At 35.5% G+C, this 18,324-nt stretch overlaps 1 protein-coding gene across 1 annotated transcript in view; it reads left to right on the top strand.

Moving 5' to 3' along the window:
• The window catches only part of RAB2A (RAB2A, member RAS oncogene family), an 83,489-nt gene that overhangs the window by 16,519 nt on the left and 48,646 nt on the right, over positions 1-18,324 (top strand). Inside the window, exon 2 of the mRNA XM_031946370.1 lies at positions 10,163-10,234. Within this exon, the coding sequence (XP_031802230.1) occupies positions 10,163-10,234 (72 nt within the window). The remainder of the gene's footprint in view (positions 1-10,162; positions 10,235-18,324) is intronic.

Genomic DNA, 18,324 nt, shown 5'->3' with positions numbered 1-18,324 from the left:
ATTTTCAAATTTCAAAAATTTCCAGTATTGGCTCAATAATTGCATTTGGAAATTCCCCAAATCATAGAATTTTAAAGTTGCTAAGGACTCAAATTATTTTACAGGTGAGGAAACTAAGATTTAGATACATTTACCTAGTGATGACTGCCTGTAGTGATAACTTTTTTTCATTTTCTATTTTCTAGTATTAGTAGCTTATTTAAATAGGCCAAAATCAAATAGCTTCCTTTATTTGCTGTATATTGACTACATTTACACACATATACTACAACAAGTTTTCAACAATATTGTATTTTTATATTATTGTTGAAGGTCCAGTGGTTTAAAATAGTGATTTCCAGGGGTTTTTTGAATATTGAGTTCCAGTCATTCTTGGTTTGATTTTTATAATGTGTCGCATTAAAATTTCTTATTATGGTGCCCTGTTCCAACTGAACCCTTCTCCCATGTAAAAAAGGAAAACAAATTAAGCAGTAAAATAACTGACCATATAAAAAACATTCTATACTCCCCTCCCTACTGAAAGAAGTGTTATTTGATCATTTTCTATCTATATTGCCTTATCTTAAAAGATTCTCATTAACATTTTTAAATGCTTATCCTGAAAGTCAGAGGGTTATGTTTTAATTCTCTGAAGAGTTGAGATAAATTTAGGTTCAAAGATATAATTATCAACTGAATTAGATATTTAATTTTAGGACCAAAAATTGCTAGGGAAATGGACCTGTCATTTGACCCTCTTATTGGTGCTCTGCAGTATATCTGGGAGTGTGGAGCATTGCAAAGTTGAGTGACTTACTGAGGAATAACAGCCTAGATGAGGCTCCTTAATGAGGAAGGATAAAATTAGCAAGCAAGGTAAGAAGAGAGATACAGTTGAAAATAAGGTTTTATGTGTGAAAAGGAGAGGTTTCAGAGCAGCCATAGATTTTTCTAAATTTGCTGATTCATTCTCAGGCTGGTACAAAGAGAATTAGAGAGACCTAGACTCATCTTAAACTGGTCATCTAGTCCAGTAGTTTCAAATTAAAATAATGAATCTTTGCATTGCATATTGATTTAAAAAACCACAAATACACATTATGTTGTATTCTATTTTTATTTCGTTAAATGTTTCCTAGTTACATTTTAATCTGACTTGGGCAGCACTGGGGATTAGAAAGGAGTTTCTATTTTCAGTAAACAAATTTTTTACCTTATATGTGCCAAGCAGTTTGTTAATAAGTCCTGGAAATAGAAATAATAAAAAATAATACTGTCCTGTCTTGAAGGAATTTATAATCTAATGGTAGAAGACACAAAGGGATGCTAGAAGTGGGCTCTCCAACTGCACCAAGTCTAGGTCCTAAACTCTATAAAAGAAGTGTTTAGGAGGGGATTATTGTACTACCTTTCAGCCCTCAGAGGAGCAGGAAAGGAGAGGAGACTGAGGAAGTTGGGAAAGTTGGTTGCATATCCAAAAAAGGGGTGGATGGGAGAGTGATTTTGATTTCTGATAAATAGCTTATCTTGAGCAGCATGTTCTTCTTTTGATTCTTCCTGATCTAGTTACATATCTTTAGTTTTTTCCTTTGTAAAAAAAAAAAAAACTCAAATATATTCAGATTACTACTGGAAGTCCTTTTTTGGAATTCCATGAGGTCAGAACCATTTTAATAATAATACTAAGTGAATGTAAATAATCAAAATATACTGTATTCACTTTTTTTATTTTTTTTTCTTGTGGTTTTTCCTTTTTGTTCTGATTTTTCTCTCCTGATTCATAAGGGTGTGTGTGTGTGTGTGTGTATTTAGTGAAAGTGCATGTATGACCAAAGGAAAAAAATGTTTCAGAAGAAAATAAAAATATTAATATATCATGTCTATTGAAATAATCCTCTCATTTCTAACTATGTCACTATGAAGCTGAATTTTCTCCACATAATAATAGTTAACATTTATTTAAATAGCAAGAGATAAGTGTGCCAAGTACTATTATAGCAAGTGCTTTGCAGTTAGCATATTTAATCTTCAAAACCCTGGGAGGTAGGGGCTATTATTAATCCTGTTTTACATATATTTAACAATGTATCACAATAGCAGATATAATGTAGTATATATTCATAGATACTATGTGGTATGTTAGTAAATATTTAACTGGCTCTCCAGCAAAAACAGAACACACCACTTAATCTGCATTTTTTCCACATATTTAAATCTAGACAAATCAACAGAAATAGTAAATATAATCTGGTTTGTAGGGTTTGCTGATTTCCATGGTATAAATGCTCATATTGAAAAAGCCAGTTTGAGTTGGTTCTGTATTTCCCTTAATATAATCCCAAGTCTTTTTAATTCTCTATAATTTTTCAGGATGTAAATGGGATCTAAGATGAAAAAGTTTGAGAACTGCTAAACTTGATGACTTCTTAAATTCTCCTCTAACTTTAATGCATATTTTCTAATATTTTATCACATTAGGCATCTAGGTGACTCGCAGCACTGGGCCTGGAGTCAGGAATAATTGAGTTCACGCATTACCTGGACAAGTCAATAAATTTCTGTTTGCCTCAGTTTCTTCAGCATAAAATGAAGCTCATAACTACTGACAGTTTTAGAGTAGAACAAATGAGCTATTTGTAAAGGGCTTAGGAACAGCCTGTGGCACAAAATATGCTTGTTTTCTTCCTACCATCTGGAAGTTTAACATATCTAAATAAGAATAAATCTATTTGGCATTTATGCATAACACTGACTTTATCCCAATATTTACAGTTTGACACTTTAGAATTGTTTCTTCCCATGTTACATCTTTTCAGGTTATGTATATAGAACAATCCCAACCTGTCTCTTTGATAATTTATATTTATTAAGATTTTTGAAAAATCAAATACTTGGATTTAAAGCTCTAATCTTCAAAATAGAATATTAGAAGTATAGAAGAGATATGATGAAGGAGACTAAAAGGGACAAAGTTTTAAACAGCTGTTGTAGGGCAAAGCTTCTTGAACTTGGGGTTGAGACTCCATGTGGGTTGTGAAAAATTTGGCGACTTAAAAATAATTTTAAATCGACAATGAATCCAATAATGAATCCAAGGGGTTTCTGGCGGTGCTTTTTTGTGTTTTATGGAATGATTTCACTGCATCCTTGGTTTTGAACGCCCAGCATGGTGCACTTGCACTGTATGTGCACAAATGCTGCCAAAAAACACCTTGGCTCAAATTCTAGACAGGGTCATATAAAATTTCTTGGGTAAGTCATAGGAAATTCCCTACCATAAGGAAATTCAGATATCAATCAGGGCTAAAAAATTCAGAGCCTTTTTGCTTATGTCTATCTCTTCCCACATTTCCAATCTTTCTGATTGCATTCAGTCATCAAGGAGAATCATCTTTTCATCAGCTAGATGATATAAGTCACTGTAGCCAGAAGAAGGTCTGAATTAAAATCTATCCTTTGACACTTTCTAGGCATGTAATTCTGAGCAACTTGATGTCTCTAAGCCTAGCCTTCCTTATCTTTAGGAAGTTCATCAATACCTTTTAGGATTGTTGCAAGCATAAAATGTGATGTTAGCTGTAGTCATTCATTAATGATGTGGCAAAGGAAAAGAAAAGGATATTGGGATATCATGGAAAACAGCTCGTGACTGATGGCCTTTATTTTCTCAGTAAAGAAGGAAATGTGGATTTTTGCTGAACAAATATAAAACTTTGTTGTTTGACAAAGAAGATGGATAGAGGCTAAGGGATTTGCTCAGGATCACTTAGTTCATAACTGTGGCACAATTTAACCTTTCTTCATGACTGCAAGCCCAATTCTCTATGCCTTTTGTCACCCAATTCATATTTTCCTTTTTCCTATTGAGAATACCATCATCCTTTCAATTCACTAACGAGCAAGGCTTCCATTCCCACACAAATTTTTAGGAACTATATATTTTTTGAGCTCAAACTACTGTGTCAGCAGCAGTTTGCAGACTTTGATGTTAAAATGTAAAAGTAATTTCCATTTTTCAAAAACCATTAACTCTGCAAATAACAAGCTTTCAACTAAATTTCAAATTGAAAGTGATCTGCAGTGGACTTTTTTTCCTGAGGCAGTTGGGATTGGGATTTGCCAGGGTCACACAGCTAGGAAGTGTTAAGTGTTTGAAATCAGTTTTGAACTCAGGACTCTCCTGGTGCTCTATCTACTGCGCCATCTAATTGCCCCCAAAATGACATTCTAAAGGCAAATATCAAGATAAGAATCTAATAGAATTCTGTAAATATCTTCCAAATGATGGATATACTTAATTAAAATCATACTTGTGGATTGATATCAATATTTGGCACTACTTATGTCTACAATAAGACACTTTCAAAGATACTTTTGCAAACATTTGCAGTTGATGTTGACAGGTAACAGTAATTTTGAACTCCAATTAAATAAAATGTTATCCTCTAAAAATTTCATCTTTCTCATTAGATCTTTTTAAATTAAAAAAAAATTATTTTGAATTCTGTCAATAAATTTGTGAAAGTTTATTTTGTCTCTTCATGTAGGTATCTATATGATAGCCTTGATTTTGCTTTTGGGCCTGTAGAACTTAATATAATGATTATCTGGCCCATTATTGAAAAACTCCTGATTTAAATAGATAAATTCTAAGGAGTTCTCTGAAACAATATAAAGTGACTTACCTGACTTTCAGAGCCTCAATTTGACTCTTGATATGCTGGACTCCCTTTCAATCTGTTATACTGGCTCAGAACAGAAATAATAAATTAATCTAGAGATAGTTATACCCTATCCAAGTAGCAGGCACTACCCTCCCTTCTCCTTCCCCCTTTTCTCCCCCAGCAAATTATATCTTAGACCAGGGGTTGTTGAGTATATTATTTAAAATAAGGAAGAGTAAATGTGAATGATTCGGGTTCAAGCTGTGGCTCAGAAATGGTGAGGGTTCACCATTAAAAAAAAAAAAAAAAAAAAAAAAGCTGGAGAGATCTCTAGGAGCAAAACAAATGTCTCTCACAAGAATTGGGCATCCCACCAGGCAAGCAGGCAAAAGGGAGAGGAGGCACTTTTCAGGATAGGTTTGACGCTTAAATCCCTAACGCAAATACCCCTCCCACCACTGACCCTCATCCTATATGGCTATAGAATCTTACATTCTAAACCCGGGAAGTACCCAAGAAATTGAACTTGACCAATAGGTACATAGTTGCCCATATTTGATTGAAATAGGAAGAAAATGATGTCATGGGAGTATAGCAGGAAAGGGACTTAAGTATGCCCTTAAATTAATGCTCAAAGACCTTCAGGTCTATTCCAGTTCTGAAGTAGATGAAGCCTTACTTGATTTTCACAACTGTCCTGAGAGATCTCACCTCATCTTGTTCAGTCTCGCTTCTTATTTATACACTGAGATCTCTTCAAATTTTTGTAATATAACTTAACATTCCCTAATTTCTTATCTCCTCCTGGCTCCTTTTGGTTTTCTTGCCGCACTGGCTCCCACCCTTTTAGCACCCATCAATTTAACAAATCCTTCAGCTTTCCCTTCCAACCTAATAATTCTGGATAATGAGTTTTGGACTATTCTCCTATTCAACATATATATTCCCAACTTCCATCTTGAGCCTAGGTGGCTGGCTCATACACTTTAACTATTCTTTCTGAGAGCCAGGTGTCACCCCAACCATTTGCATCTCCAGTCTGGGTAATGGAGGTATCAAAACTGAATCCCTCTTTCCAAATCATCCTACAACTGAATCCCTAAAGATTTGTCTGCCTGTTCAGGAAGAAAGAAAACTTTGACCTTATTTATCCAATATAACAGATTCCCTGTCCAATTAAGAGATAGGTGAGTACACTGTGAGGAGAGGGTGAAATTCCTAGGGGAAAATAGATCAGCTCCCAAACAAGTGAAGAGGCCCCCGGCAATAAGAAGAGTGATGCATAGACAGTTACAAGGCACTGGATTCAGAGATTGTGTTCCCATTCAGTGGAGGTCCCGCTCCTCAAATGTAATTTGAGGTCTCCCTATTGTCAACCATCCACTCCAATAAAGGTGGTGCTATAGGTCCTTCTGTTCTGGTATGGTGTGTCCAGCCTTGATCCTGGGTCAGAATTGCAATGTCTGAGGTCAGTATCACCTGGTAGTGTCCGTCCCAGTATGGAGTCAATTTCTCATCCTTCCAGGATCGGATCAAAACCCAATCTCCAACCTGAATTCTATGAACAGGGAAACCTAGAGGAGAGTCTGAGCTTTTAACCCTTTTGTTGAAGTTCTCGTAAATGCTGTACCAATGATTTAACATAGCTCTTAGGAAATACATCTTTTGCCCCTAAAATAGGGTCCCAGTTTCCCACATGATAAACCTGGAAAGGATGACCATACAATAATTCACAAGATGAAAGCACATTATCTCTATTTAGCTTGGTTCTGATTCTGACCAGAGTGAGAGGAAGGCATTTAGTCCAAGGTAGTTGGATCTCTAAAAATAATTTAGTCAGTTGCCGTTTTATTTCTTGATTCATCCTTTGTACTTTTTCAGAAGAGGGAGGATGCCAAGGGATGTGGAGATCCCAAGTGATTTCTAAGGCCCTAATCAGATCTGCAATACTTGGGCCAAAAAATGTGTCCCTTATCTGAGTCTATCCTCTCTGCTATTCCATATCTGGGAATAATTTGTTCCTTTTTTTTTTTTTTATAGTAACTTTTTATTGACAGAATCCATGCCAGGGTAATTTTTTTACAACATTATCCCTTGCACTCACTTCTGTTCCGATTTTTTCCTCCCACCCTACACCCCCTCCCCTAGATGGCAAGCAGTCCTATATATGTTGAATATGTCCTAGTATATCCTAGATACAATGTATGCGTGCAGATCCAAACAGTTTTCTTGTTGCACAGGGAGAATTGGATTCAGAAGGTAGAAATAACCCGGAAAGAAAAACAAAAATGCAAACAGTTTACATTCATTTCCCAGTGTTTTTTCTTTGAGTGTAGCTGCTTTTGTCCATCATTGATCAATTGAAACTGAATTAGGTCTCTTTGTCAAAGAAATCCACTTCCATCAGATTACATTTTCATACAGTATCATTGTTGACGTATATAATGATCTCTTGGTTCTGTTCATTTCACTTAGCGTCAGTTCATGTAATTCTCTCCAAGCTTCTCTGTATTCATCTTGCTGGTCATTTCTTACAGAACAATAATATTCCATAATATTCATATACCACAATTTACCCAACCATTCTCCAATTGATGGGCTCAGTTTCCAGCTTCTAGCCACTACAAACAGGGCTGCCACAAACATTTTGGAACATACTGGTCCCTTTCCCTTCTTTAGTATCTCCTTGGGGTATAAGCCCAGTAGAAACACTGCTGGATCAAAGGGTATGCACAGTTTGATAACTTTTTGGGCATAATTCCAGATTGCTCTCCAGAATGGTTGGATTCGTTCACAGCTCCACCAACAATGTATCAGTATCCCAGTTTTCCTGCATCCCCTCCAACAATCATCATTTTTTCCTGTCATCTTAGCCAATCTGACAGGTGTGTAGTGGTATCTCAGAGTTGTGGAATAATTTGTTCTAATAAGACCTTACTTACTGTTGAGGCAGTTGCCCAGGCTGAGGGGAATGCCTCCACCCATCATGACCTCATGGTCCACTATGACCAGCAAATATTTGAAGCGACCCACTGGTGGCAGCTCAGGGAAGTCCACTAGGATATTTTGGAATGGTCCGATTCCTGGATGTCGTTTCCCTTTTGGGTCCTGGAATTGAGCAGCCTTGTTAGTCCTTCAACAAACGAGGCAGCCGTCCATCAGTTGTCGGGCCATAGTATATAGGTTGGGGGAAACATACCTTGTCAGCACAGCATCACACAGGTTTTGGACATCCCAGTGACTGCCCTGGTGCAGTTGCGGAAGGACTTGCCTCCTATTTGCTTTGGTCAGTACCTCTCTGCCATCAGGTAAGAGCCATCATCCTTCTGTGTTCTGCTCTGAGAGTTGAGGCCTTCTCTTTTTTCCTTCTGGGTAAAACTGGGAGAGGGCAGACTAGAGGGAAATGCAGGTATCAAGGCCATTATAAGAGTAATCTCCTGGTCTCCAGCTCCCTTGGCCTCCTCATCTGTTAATCTATTTCCCCTTGCCTCAAAAGAATTTCCCATCTGATGTCCCTTTACATGTAATACTGCTACGTTGCTAGGAGCCAGAATGTTTTCCAATACTTCTCTGACTAGTGTATGGAGGACCAGTTCTTTATCCTTACTATCTTCTCCGGGGGATGGTTCTGTTCCAGGGGGAACAGAAGGCAGGATTAAGATTAAAGGAAAGCCACTGGTCTTCTCTGCCCCCACCCCCTCTTATTTGAGCAAGAACTCCCAGAGCCACCCCTACTTCAATATTGAGAAACAGGTGGAAAGGTTTTTCCAAAGTGGGGAGAGCCAATATAGGTGGTGACATTAACAAACGTCTTAAGTCCTCATATTTCTGATCACTCTGGATCCCATGTGATAGAATTGGGACACAATATTTATGTTGAGAAAGTGAAATAAAATTTTCATTTAGTTGTCCTATTTTCAGTTCTGGCTACCATTTTTGGAATTGGAGGGTTTGTAGATAAGAGATACAGCAGTGGGGTGCTTCAAAATCTTTTGGAATCACTTAGAAGTGAGGGAGTGGAATTAGCATCTAAAAGAAAAATCACCAGCACTTGCAGCTCCCACAGGTTTTTGCTTTGGGTTTTTTGAGGGGGGGAGGGGTTGGGAGTGACATAAAAGCTTAATATCCTTGATTTCCTTTAGCTTCATTCTTGCCTATTCAATGTAACTTTGGTGTGAACACTATTGCCATACCATCATCAGAAGCGTCCCCAGTTGTGTAGGATAACTAGTACATGACATATGTAAGAATTCTGAGTAAACATTCCCTCAGATCTTCCTCCTTCCTCATCTTGCTTCTTTCCTCTCAACTTAAAAGTATTGGGAAAAAAAAAAGTATTATAGGATTTTTTGGGATTTTGTGCTATAATAATTTCCCCTTAATCTCCTCCCATCTCCACCCCCAACACACACAATTTCTTTTTGTTCTTTGTTCTTTTAACAAACAACATTTAAACAAAACCCACGGAATCTTGAACTGTTCCAAGATTGATCACAGTGCCTGGTACATAGTACTTAATAAATGCTAATAGACTGAACAGTCAGTCAGCTTACTGACTGCTCATTACATTTAATCAGAACTCCACTCCCGTTTAATGTTTTAATTAATCTTATTGTAGTCATATAGATTGTTCTTGTGGTTCTCTTAGGTATGTATCATAATGTCTGCTAATGTTTATATTGATTTCTGTTTACTATTTCTCATGGTGCTTTATATACCAAAGTTTGTTAAACTATTCTTCACTCGATGGAACACTACTTTTTTCCTAGTTATTATCACAAGAATGCTGCTATGAATATTTTTAGCAAATAGTCCTTTATTTCATGTGGATTTTTAAAAGAATTTTGAAATAACTATGATGCTTTATTATTTTTTAATTTATTTTTTTTTAATAGCCTTTTATTTACAGGATATATGCATGGGTAACTTTACAGCATTAACAATTGCCAAACCTCTTGTTCCAATTTTTCACCTCTTATCCCCCACCCCCTTCCCCAGATGGCAGGATGACCAGTAGATGTTAAGTACATTAAAATATAAATTAGATACACAATAAGTATACATGACCAAAACGTTATTTTGCTGTACAAAAAGAATCAGACTCTGAAATATTGTACAATTAGCTTGTGAAGGAAATCAAAAATGCATGTGGGCATAAATATAGGGATTGGGAATTCAATGTAATAGTTTTTAGTCATCTCCCAGAGTTCTTTCTCTGGGCATAGCTGGTTCAGTTCATTACTGCTCCATTGGAAATGATTTGGTTGATCTCGTTGCTGAGGATGGCCAGGTCCATCAGAACTGGTCATCATATAGTATTGTTGTTGAAGTATATAATGATCTCCTGGTCCTGCTCATTTCACTCAGCATCAGTTCGTGTAAGTCTATGATGCTTTCTTAAGCCCCATATTATTTAGTGGGGGAACATGTCTTAGTTCTTCCTTTTGCTTTTATTTACTTCTGTTTTTTAATACTGTATACCAACAGTAATTAAGACATACATATTTATCTTTCAGGTGTTGGGAAATCATGTTTATTACTACAATTTACAGACAAGAGGTTTCAGCCAGTGCATGACCTTACTATTGGTAAGTTTCATAAATTCATAATTTAAATAAAACTGAATGGATGGGAAGGCATTTGTAATGATTTTAAGGAGTTTTTTTGGTAAAGGATCTATATTAATAATTTTAAAATGAGTGAAATTGGGTAGGTTTTTATAAAAAAAAAATTGAATCATAAACTGCCATTGAAGGTATTAAGTGTTAATTGTCTTAAATTAAAAGATTGAACATTGTTACCCTAAATGAGACATTTATTGAAGGAAAAATATTTTTTACCTGGCTTATGAAAGATGTTATGAAAACGTCTTCCTACCATTCCTCACCACTATCCTGTCATCCATTCTGTTTCTGTGCTTTGAGAAAGCCAAAAGTCTTCCCTTTTTGCAACTTCCAATTTTTGCTCCTATTTCTTCCCTTTGGGGCCAAGCAAAATAAACCCAACATGATTTCATATGGCAACTCTTCAGATACTTGGAAGAAAACTTATGTACTTCATGTACATGCTATTTTCAGGCTGAATATTCTTAGGATCCAGATTTGAATCCTACTTTTGCTACTCAACAATCTTTGACAAGTCAGTTTTTTTGTTTTCATTTGTAAAATGAAAGAATTGATTTTGATGCTCCTAACTTCCTGGCTGCCCACCTCTGGATTCTTTTCAGTAAAGACTTTAGTCTTTGAAACATATAAACACTTGGAAAATGAGCACAAATGGTTCCCATTCCCCTCCAGCATCAAATATAATTATCTTCTATATAGGTTTCAAAGCCTTTCATAACCTGATCCCCTTCTATTTTCCAGTTTTATACGTTTTTCTTCTTCATATACTTTATGATCCAATGACATTAGCATCCTTTGCTGATTCCCTTATAAGACAGCTATCCTAACTCAAATGTATTTTCACTGATTATTCCTTACGATTGGAATTCTCCCCTTCTTGGTCTTAGCTTTCTGATTTCCTTTGATTTCTTCAATTCTTAACTGAAATCCTTTCTAAAAGTAACATTTTTTGGTTCCCTTAATGCTAATGAGATTTGAGATTACCTCTATTTTTCCTATATGTATTTTCTTTGTATAAACTTGTTTGCATATCGTCTCTCCCATTATAATGTAAGTTCTTTGAAGGCAAGTATTTTTCCCTTTTATTTCCTCAACATTTATCACAGTGCTTGGCACAAATGTGCTTAATAAATGATTGTTGACTTGAAGAATTTAACTTATTCACTCTGGAATCTAGAACAAATCAAGATGGGTGGAGAAAAAAATTGCAGAGACCCAGGTTTAGCTTGAAAAATCTTCCCAGAAGAGCTATATAAAAGTGGAATAGGTCTGTCTTCAGAATGAGTGCACTCTTCATTGGTTTAGCTTAAAATCTTCCCAGAAGAGCTATATAAAAATGGAATAAGTCTATCTTAAGAATGAGTGCCCAAAAGTTTGATTAAAGGCTGCACATGATTTGTGTTCATTTGCACATTGGATTAAGTATACCCTGATGTCTTTTAGCTCTAAAATTCTGTGGCTATGAAATAGAATACTTTTTAAAGGTACTAAAACTAACAAGTAGGTGGCACCTAAATCAGTGCTTTGAAAAAAAGTCATAAATTCATAAAAACTCATAAGTTCAAGAAATTCTAAGAATTGGGGTAAGGAGTGACTACATTCCAAATATGGGGAATCACTCTACAGAGCAGAAAATGGATTGTCATGTAAAAGGAGTAGCAAATAGTTTAGTTTGTAATGCAAAGAATATGAAATGAGTCTAGAAATGAACCCACTTTCTTTGGACTTTTCCTTTTTTTTTTTTTTTTTTTCTATCAGGACTGAATAAGAAAATTAGCTGTTTAAACTTTAAAGATAGGTTTGGATTTGTTTTAATAGGCCCCTAAATATTGTGTGGCTATTTTGAATAGAATTTCTATCACTTCTTGGTAATATGTGAAAAAGATGATGATTTGTATGAATTTATTTCATGTACTATCCCTTTGATAGTTATCGTTGCCTCTTTTTCACTCTTTTTTGTCCTAAAATCCTGAAGAGAACAAAATAAAGCCCAAGTTCTCTGTCTTTCTTAACTCCTTCTGTGACTAAGACAATAGGCTTCTCAGCAAGCAGATCAACCTTTGGTGTCTTTCAGTTGCTCAAATGTACTTAGCTTCCAAAATTTCATTTGACTTCTGGGTTTATACTTAATAGTTTCTCCTTATCTTGGTCTTTTGTTCTCCAGTTCCTGAAAACCTTCTATGAAAGAGCCTGTTACCACCCTTGGGATACAGTTTACCAGATTGTTGTTCTTGGTTGTAAACCTTAACTTCAGTCTTTTGGAATATCATATTCCAAGCTTTTATCTCCTTATATGTAGTTATGTGATAACCTTATATGGCCTTGCCAGTGGTTTCTTGCTAACCTGAATTATTTCTTTTAATTGTGGCTGCTTATAATACTTATTTGCTCTGGATTTTGGTAATACCATTTCTTGTTGTTTTAAATTTTTCTTCCATGGAGGTGAACAGTATAGTCTTTTTTTGCTCTCTGATTGAATAATTCTTCTTTGACCATTTAGCATTTAGAGAATGGCTTGATTTCTTGTGGATTTCAGCCTACATATTCTTGATTTCAAGTGCAGCATTCTATCTGCTGTAGTGTACTGCCTTCCATTTTTCTCATTTGATTTTGGTCTTTTAAAAAAAAAATTTAATCAGATTACATAGTGAGCTTCTTGATTAAAAAATGACTACCCATTGGAGTGTACTCTGCAAAGTTTCACTTTAGTGATGATCAAAAGCCAAATTGCAATATATTCAAGAGAATTCTAAGAGAAATTATATCATGTACAAAGCCAAGAAAATAATGCCAAATATGAGAAGATAATTTCATCCAATTTGACTTCAGAATAGAATATATGAAACCTAGAATTCTGGCCATTCTATACTTACATATAGAATGCCAAGTTAAAATCCAGCCTCAGACACTAGGCTATGTGAATGAACATGGGCATTTAGGGTGAGTGAACATGGGCAATTTACTTAATCCTATTTGCCTCAATTCCTCATCTAAAAAAATGATCTGGAGGAGAAAAAGCCACTCCATCTTTGCCAAGAAAATCCCAAATGGGATTATAAAGAGTCAGGCATGACTGAACAACAGCGTCAAAATATGGCTTAGGATAAAGCTGGAGAATTACCCGGACTATAATATAGAACATCAGAAACTGGGAGGGTTTGGATTTAGGCAGTAGAGAGTTATGAAGGGAATTTGAGTGATGCCCATAGTTTTGCATTAAGTAAAACTAATGTTAGTGGTTAGAGATGGTTTGGTATTGTTAGGGTGTAGGGATATTCAGGGAAGAGCTGTGCTTTCCATCTTTGATATTCACCTGATTTACCCAGATCTCACTTGTGGCTCCAAGAAATGACTCTAGTATGCACAGCACCTATACTCTAGTAAACTATTTCAGCCCAAGGTTGAAGGTAGCCAATATGTCTAAGACCTGTCAGTAAGTTAGGAGAGGTAGTATGAAATGGATAAAGAAGCAATATCCACAATATCTTTATTTTTAGGGGTTCCCCAAGCATTTTTCCCCCAGCAGAATAGACAGATGTGAATAATTTGTTTCAGTGGATTTATAGGCAATGGAAGCAAATGCTGCGGAGAATGTAATTAGACATTCAAGACAGCAAGGTCATCCTGGGCCATTATCAGCCATGATTTTTGTCTTGCTGTTGGAATTCAATGATTGTGGACAGGACCATCTCCTGTTTTCCTTAGTTATATTTGCCCTGGACCCAGATGGCTCCAAAGGAGAGAGTAAAGTTGGTTACTTTGCACAGCCCTCCTTCAAATTAGATCCAATTTATTTGCAAGTCTTAGGAACACCTTCATGATGTTACCATCAGCAAGAATGACTCTGGAAGAGAGAATGAGGCTAAGGCTGATGACTTTACACAACTCTGTCTCATTTAAATCCAAATTATGTGTGAATCAAAAGACATCACTCTTAGCATTTAAACATTTTTTACCTAGCTCAAAATCTAGCAGCAGGCAAGTTAGGAAGCAGCAGATGCAGGTGCTCTGGAAACCATAGTCATAACTCTGCTAACAGGTAGACTGAAGCAGCAGTGGGAATCAACAAAAGTCTTGTGTATATATAATATTTTACTTTTCCCAATTACATGTAAAGATAATTTTTCGATACTCATTTGAGTTCCAGATTTATCTCCTCAAGATGGCAAGCAATTTTGATATAGGCTATATTTTTGCAATAATGTAAACATTTCCACATTAGTCATGTGGAACATTAATAAAAGGGAAAAAAATATGGCGGGGGGGGGGAGTGGAAATAATATGTTTCAATCTACATCATTCTCTGCATGGCCAGCATTTTCCATCATAAGTCTTTTGTAATTGTCTTGGATCATTGTATTGCAAAGAAGAGTTACAATAATCAAAGTTGTTCCTTGCATGGTGTTACTGTTACTGCATATAATGTTCTTTTGCTTCTCATAGTTTACTAAATAGCAGTTTGTGTAGATTTTTCCAGTGTTTTTTTGTTTTTTTTTTTTTTTTTTTTTTTTGGTTTTTTTTTTAATTTGGGGGGGGGGGTATTGCCTCTGAGTAGTCTTTTTAAAGGACTTCATTGTTTACCTCAGGATAAGGAGGGAGCTAGAAAAGGTATCCTAAAGAATTGTCTGCTTTATTTAATCTAAACCCTTAGTAAGATAATGCATTATTATAGTAGTCCAGATGCCCACTGAATTGGACAGGAGAAAATGGATAGAGTGAGTGACTTAGCACAAACAGGATTTGGCAATTGATTGGATAAAGGAAAAGAGGAGAATCAAAGACTAGGGGTTACAGGTATAAATGAATTTTTAGCAAATTCACAATTATATACAGCATTTCATTTTTTTTCAAATATTAAAGATTTTTGTGAAAATGTTTCACCAAGTCTACTCCTTAATTCTGTTTTCATATGACTAGTGGTAGTTGTATTTCTGTCTTGCAATATGACATACAATAGATTGTTTTCTCTTAACTTTCTCCTATATTACTCATTCTAGCATTAAGAACATTTTGGTATTCAACAATTAAACTAATTAAGGATTAGTTAAATATATGTACAGGTCTTATAGTCTGGGGAAAAATGACCTTTTCTTTCTTTCACCAAAAATTACAGTTGAGATTAGTGCTGGGAACCATTTCCCAGTATGAGCAATGGAGAGATGACATTCTGGCACCCTTCCCTTCCCTAACCAACTATAAGCAGTTGTCTTTGTGGATGGCATCTGACTCCCTAAGGCCTAGTGTGTCCTCTTAACCTTCCTCTAGTGTGAATTCTGTGCAGCACATCGTGTATTAATGACTTGGTAATATTTGATACTCCCTTTTGGCAGGAAACACCTCATAATCATTTCTTTAAAGTTATCATTCACTAATTGCTTCTAACATTTTGATAAGTAAAGTTAAAAAATTTTTTTTCCCAATACATCAAGTGGTACTGTTCTTCGTTATGACAACAGGTACTATGTTTTTCTGTCATCACAAGTAAGGAGCAAATAATTTAAATTTAATTTTTTCCCCAAAACAGTGTAGAATTTTGTTGACCTCCAGCATTGTTATGGAGGAAAATGTCCAGATGTTGGTTGATAATAACGGAAAACTGTTATTTAGATCATTGTAATAAGGCAGTTAATTTAGGCTAGTATCAAACTACAAAACATCTTATTCTGCAAAATGCCTTCCCTGCCCCCCCCCCCCCCCCCCCCCCCCCAGGCAATTAAGGTGACTTGCCCAGGTCACACAGCTAGGAAGTATATTAAGTGTCTGTGCAAAATGCTTTTTGCATGTTAACCTACATTAATTTGTCCTTATCCCAAGAAAATTCCAGATGATTGTTTGTTGGCAGTTTCCTGGATTAATAACATCTTTGTATTCTTGACATTAGAAGCTTTTAAAAAATGAAGGTAATGGTTATTCCTAGAATAACCAAATATCATTTATGTAAGGCTTTGTCATTTCTGTAACAGGTATGATTTTTTTCCCCCTAATTCCTCATTGAATTGAGTACTGTTTGTTCACCTTGATTTTACTAACATTCTACTATGACTTTACAATCCCTTACCACAGAACAATGTCAAACTGTAGATCTACTTGTTTCTGCTGGCTTTGTTGGTAAGAATTCTTTGAGGTGTTTGTAGGAATAGGTAGGGGTAAGAAGGTAGTATATTGAAATTTTAAGTGAAATTAATCTGAAGTTCATAGTTTGAGAACCCACTGACATGTTTCAGTTTTCAAAAGGAAGAATTTTCACCCCAACAAATTACTGAGATTTCTATTTATTAATTAATTTATATATACTTTCTTTTTGTAATGATATATTCCCCAGCTACAGGTAAAAGGAATTTTTTATATCATTAAAAAAATTTTGAGTTCTTCCATTTTAGTTATTTGTGTAAGATAATACAGACCCAAGTAATGCCATCCAAAAAAAAAAAAGTGGAAAAAAAAATGTGCTTCAAACTCCCGTCAGATTCCTCCCTCCTCTCCCCCCCCCAAGGTTTTTTTTATCACAAATCCTTTAAAATTCTCTTGGATCATTATATTTGATTCAGTTTCCTCTATATTTAACAAATGAGTCCCTTATTTTTTTTTTAATTTTCTCCAGTTACATGTAAAATTTTTTTGTTATGCATGTACATTCTTTTCTTTCTTTCTTTCTTTTTTTTTTTTTTTTTTTTTTTTAAACATTTCCTTATGAATCATGTTGGGAGAAAACATGGAACAAAAGAGGACAATCACAAGAGGGAGGGAAAAAAATAGAAGAGAAAGAAAAGGCATGTGTTGATTTGTTCAGTCTCCATGGTTTGTATAAATCTTTGCAAAACAAGACCTTTACCAGGGCAATTTGTTGTTTAAAAAAAAAAAAATACTTTTAAAGAAATGACTTTATTTGAATAATTTTTAAAAACTCTATGTGCTGTGAATTTTTATAGGCAATGAGAGGTAGAATGGGTGTCTCAGTTTCTTTATCTAGGATCGGAATAACATTTGCCTCCCAGGATTGTGAGGATAACAGTATTTTACATAGAGAGCTTCTTTTTAAAAAAGCATTTATTAACCTTAAAAGCGCTGTATAAATGCTAACTTATTAGTACTAGAATTAACCATATTACCTCTATATCAGCACTGCCACTACTACTGCAGTATGCATAGAATGCATTGAGTTTAGCTAATATGTCTCTTAAATTATGTCTTAATTTCTGTTTCTTGCCTGAAGTCTTCCTCAGTGATTAACAAACTTCCTCTGGTTAGATTTTCCTCATTACAATGATTCAGAACTCCTGGTGGTCATCATTTAGACTCCATTTCCTTTAAGCCAACCCCCACAATGTCCCACTATAGAGTTACACATTGCTTCCATTGTGTTTTGTGGAGTACTCCATGGGCAACAAACAACAAACATCACAATTTATGATCATTTTTCACTTTCTCTGCCTTGCAACTCTAGATATAGTTCTTAATAACATTGTAATTTTGAATCTTTTAGTTCTTTCTAAGGCTATAATCCCTATATTAGCCATGTTTTTTCCTTCCCATCTTGACTCTTTGGTGAAGTAATTCATCTGTACACTGTTCGTTCCTTTTGAGTCTCTTCTTTCTTTAAGTTGCTGAACTTGCCATGCATGTTCACTCCCAACATCCTCTACCTTAATTTCTTATACACCTGCCGTTTTAAGGGGGGGGGGGGGGAAGAACTATATAATAGTTACTAAACCATGCTGACTAGGTCCCACTACAAATTTATGTAACATAAAATCAACTGAGCCTTCACGGTTGTAAGGCAGTTTTTTAACAGCTCATTAAATAGCTTACTGTCCCATTCACTACAATTGTTCTAAACTTTTCTGTCCCTTCCATTTCCCATGTCTCTTTCTTTTCTGATTTAGCTAAGACCATCTTCCTGGGGGAAAAAAAATGAGGCCATTCCCCAAGAGCTCCTTCTTCCCTATTTCTCACATCAATCACAATCCTTCTCACTATCTCTTCTTTCATCCTTGCCTCACATTGAGTTTCTCCTTGCCAGGACAAATCCCTGTACATGAATCAGTGGTTCCATC

This window comes from Sarcophilus harrisii, chromosome 1, assembly GCF_902635505.1.
Source record: "Sarcophilus harrisii chromosome 1, mSarHar1.11, whole genome shotgun sequence".
Classification (NCBI taxonomy): Eukaryota; Metazoa; Chordata; class Mammalia; order Dasyuromorphia; family Dasyuridae; genus Sarcophilus; species Sarcophilus harrisii.
The sequence above is the reverse complement of the archived record's forward strand: the minus strand, read 5'-3'. Positions and strand labels throughout refer to the sequence as shown.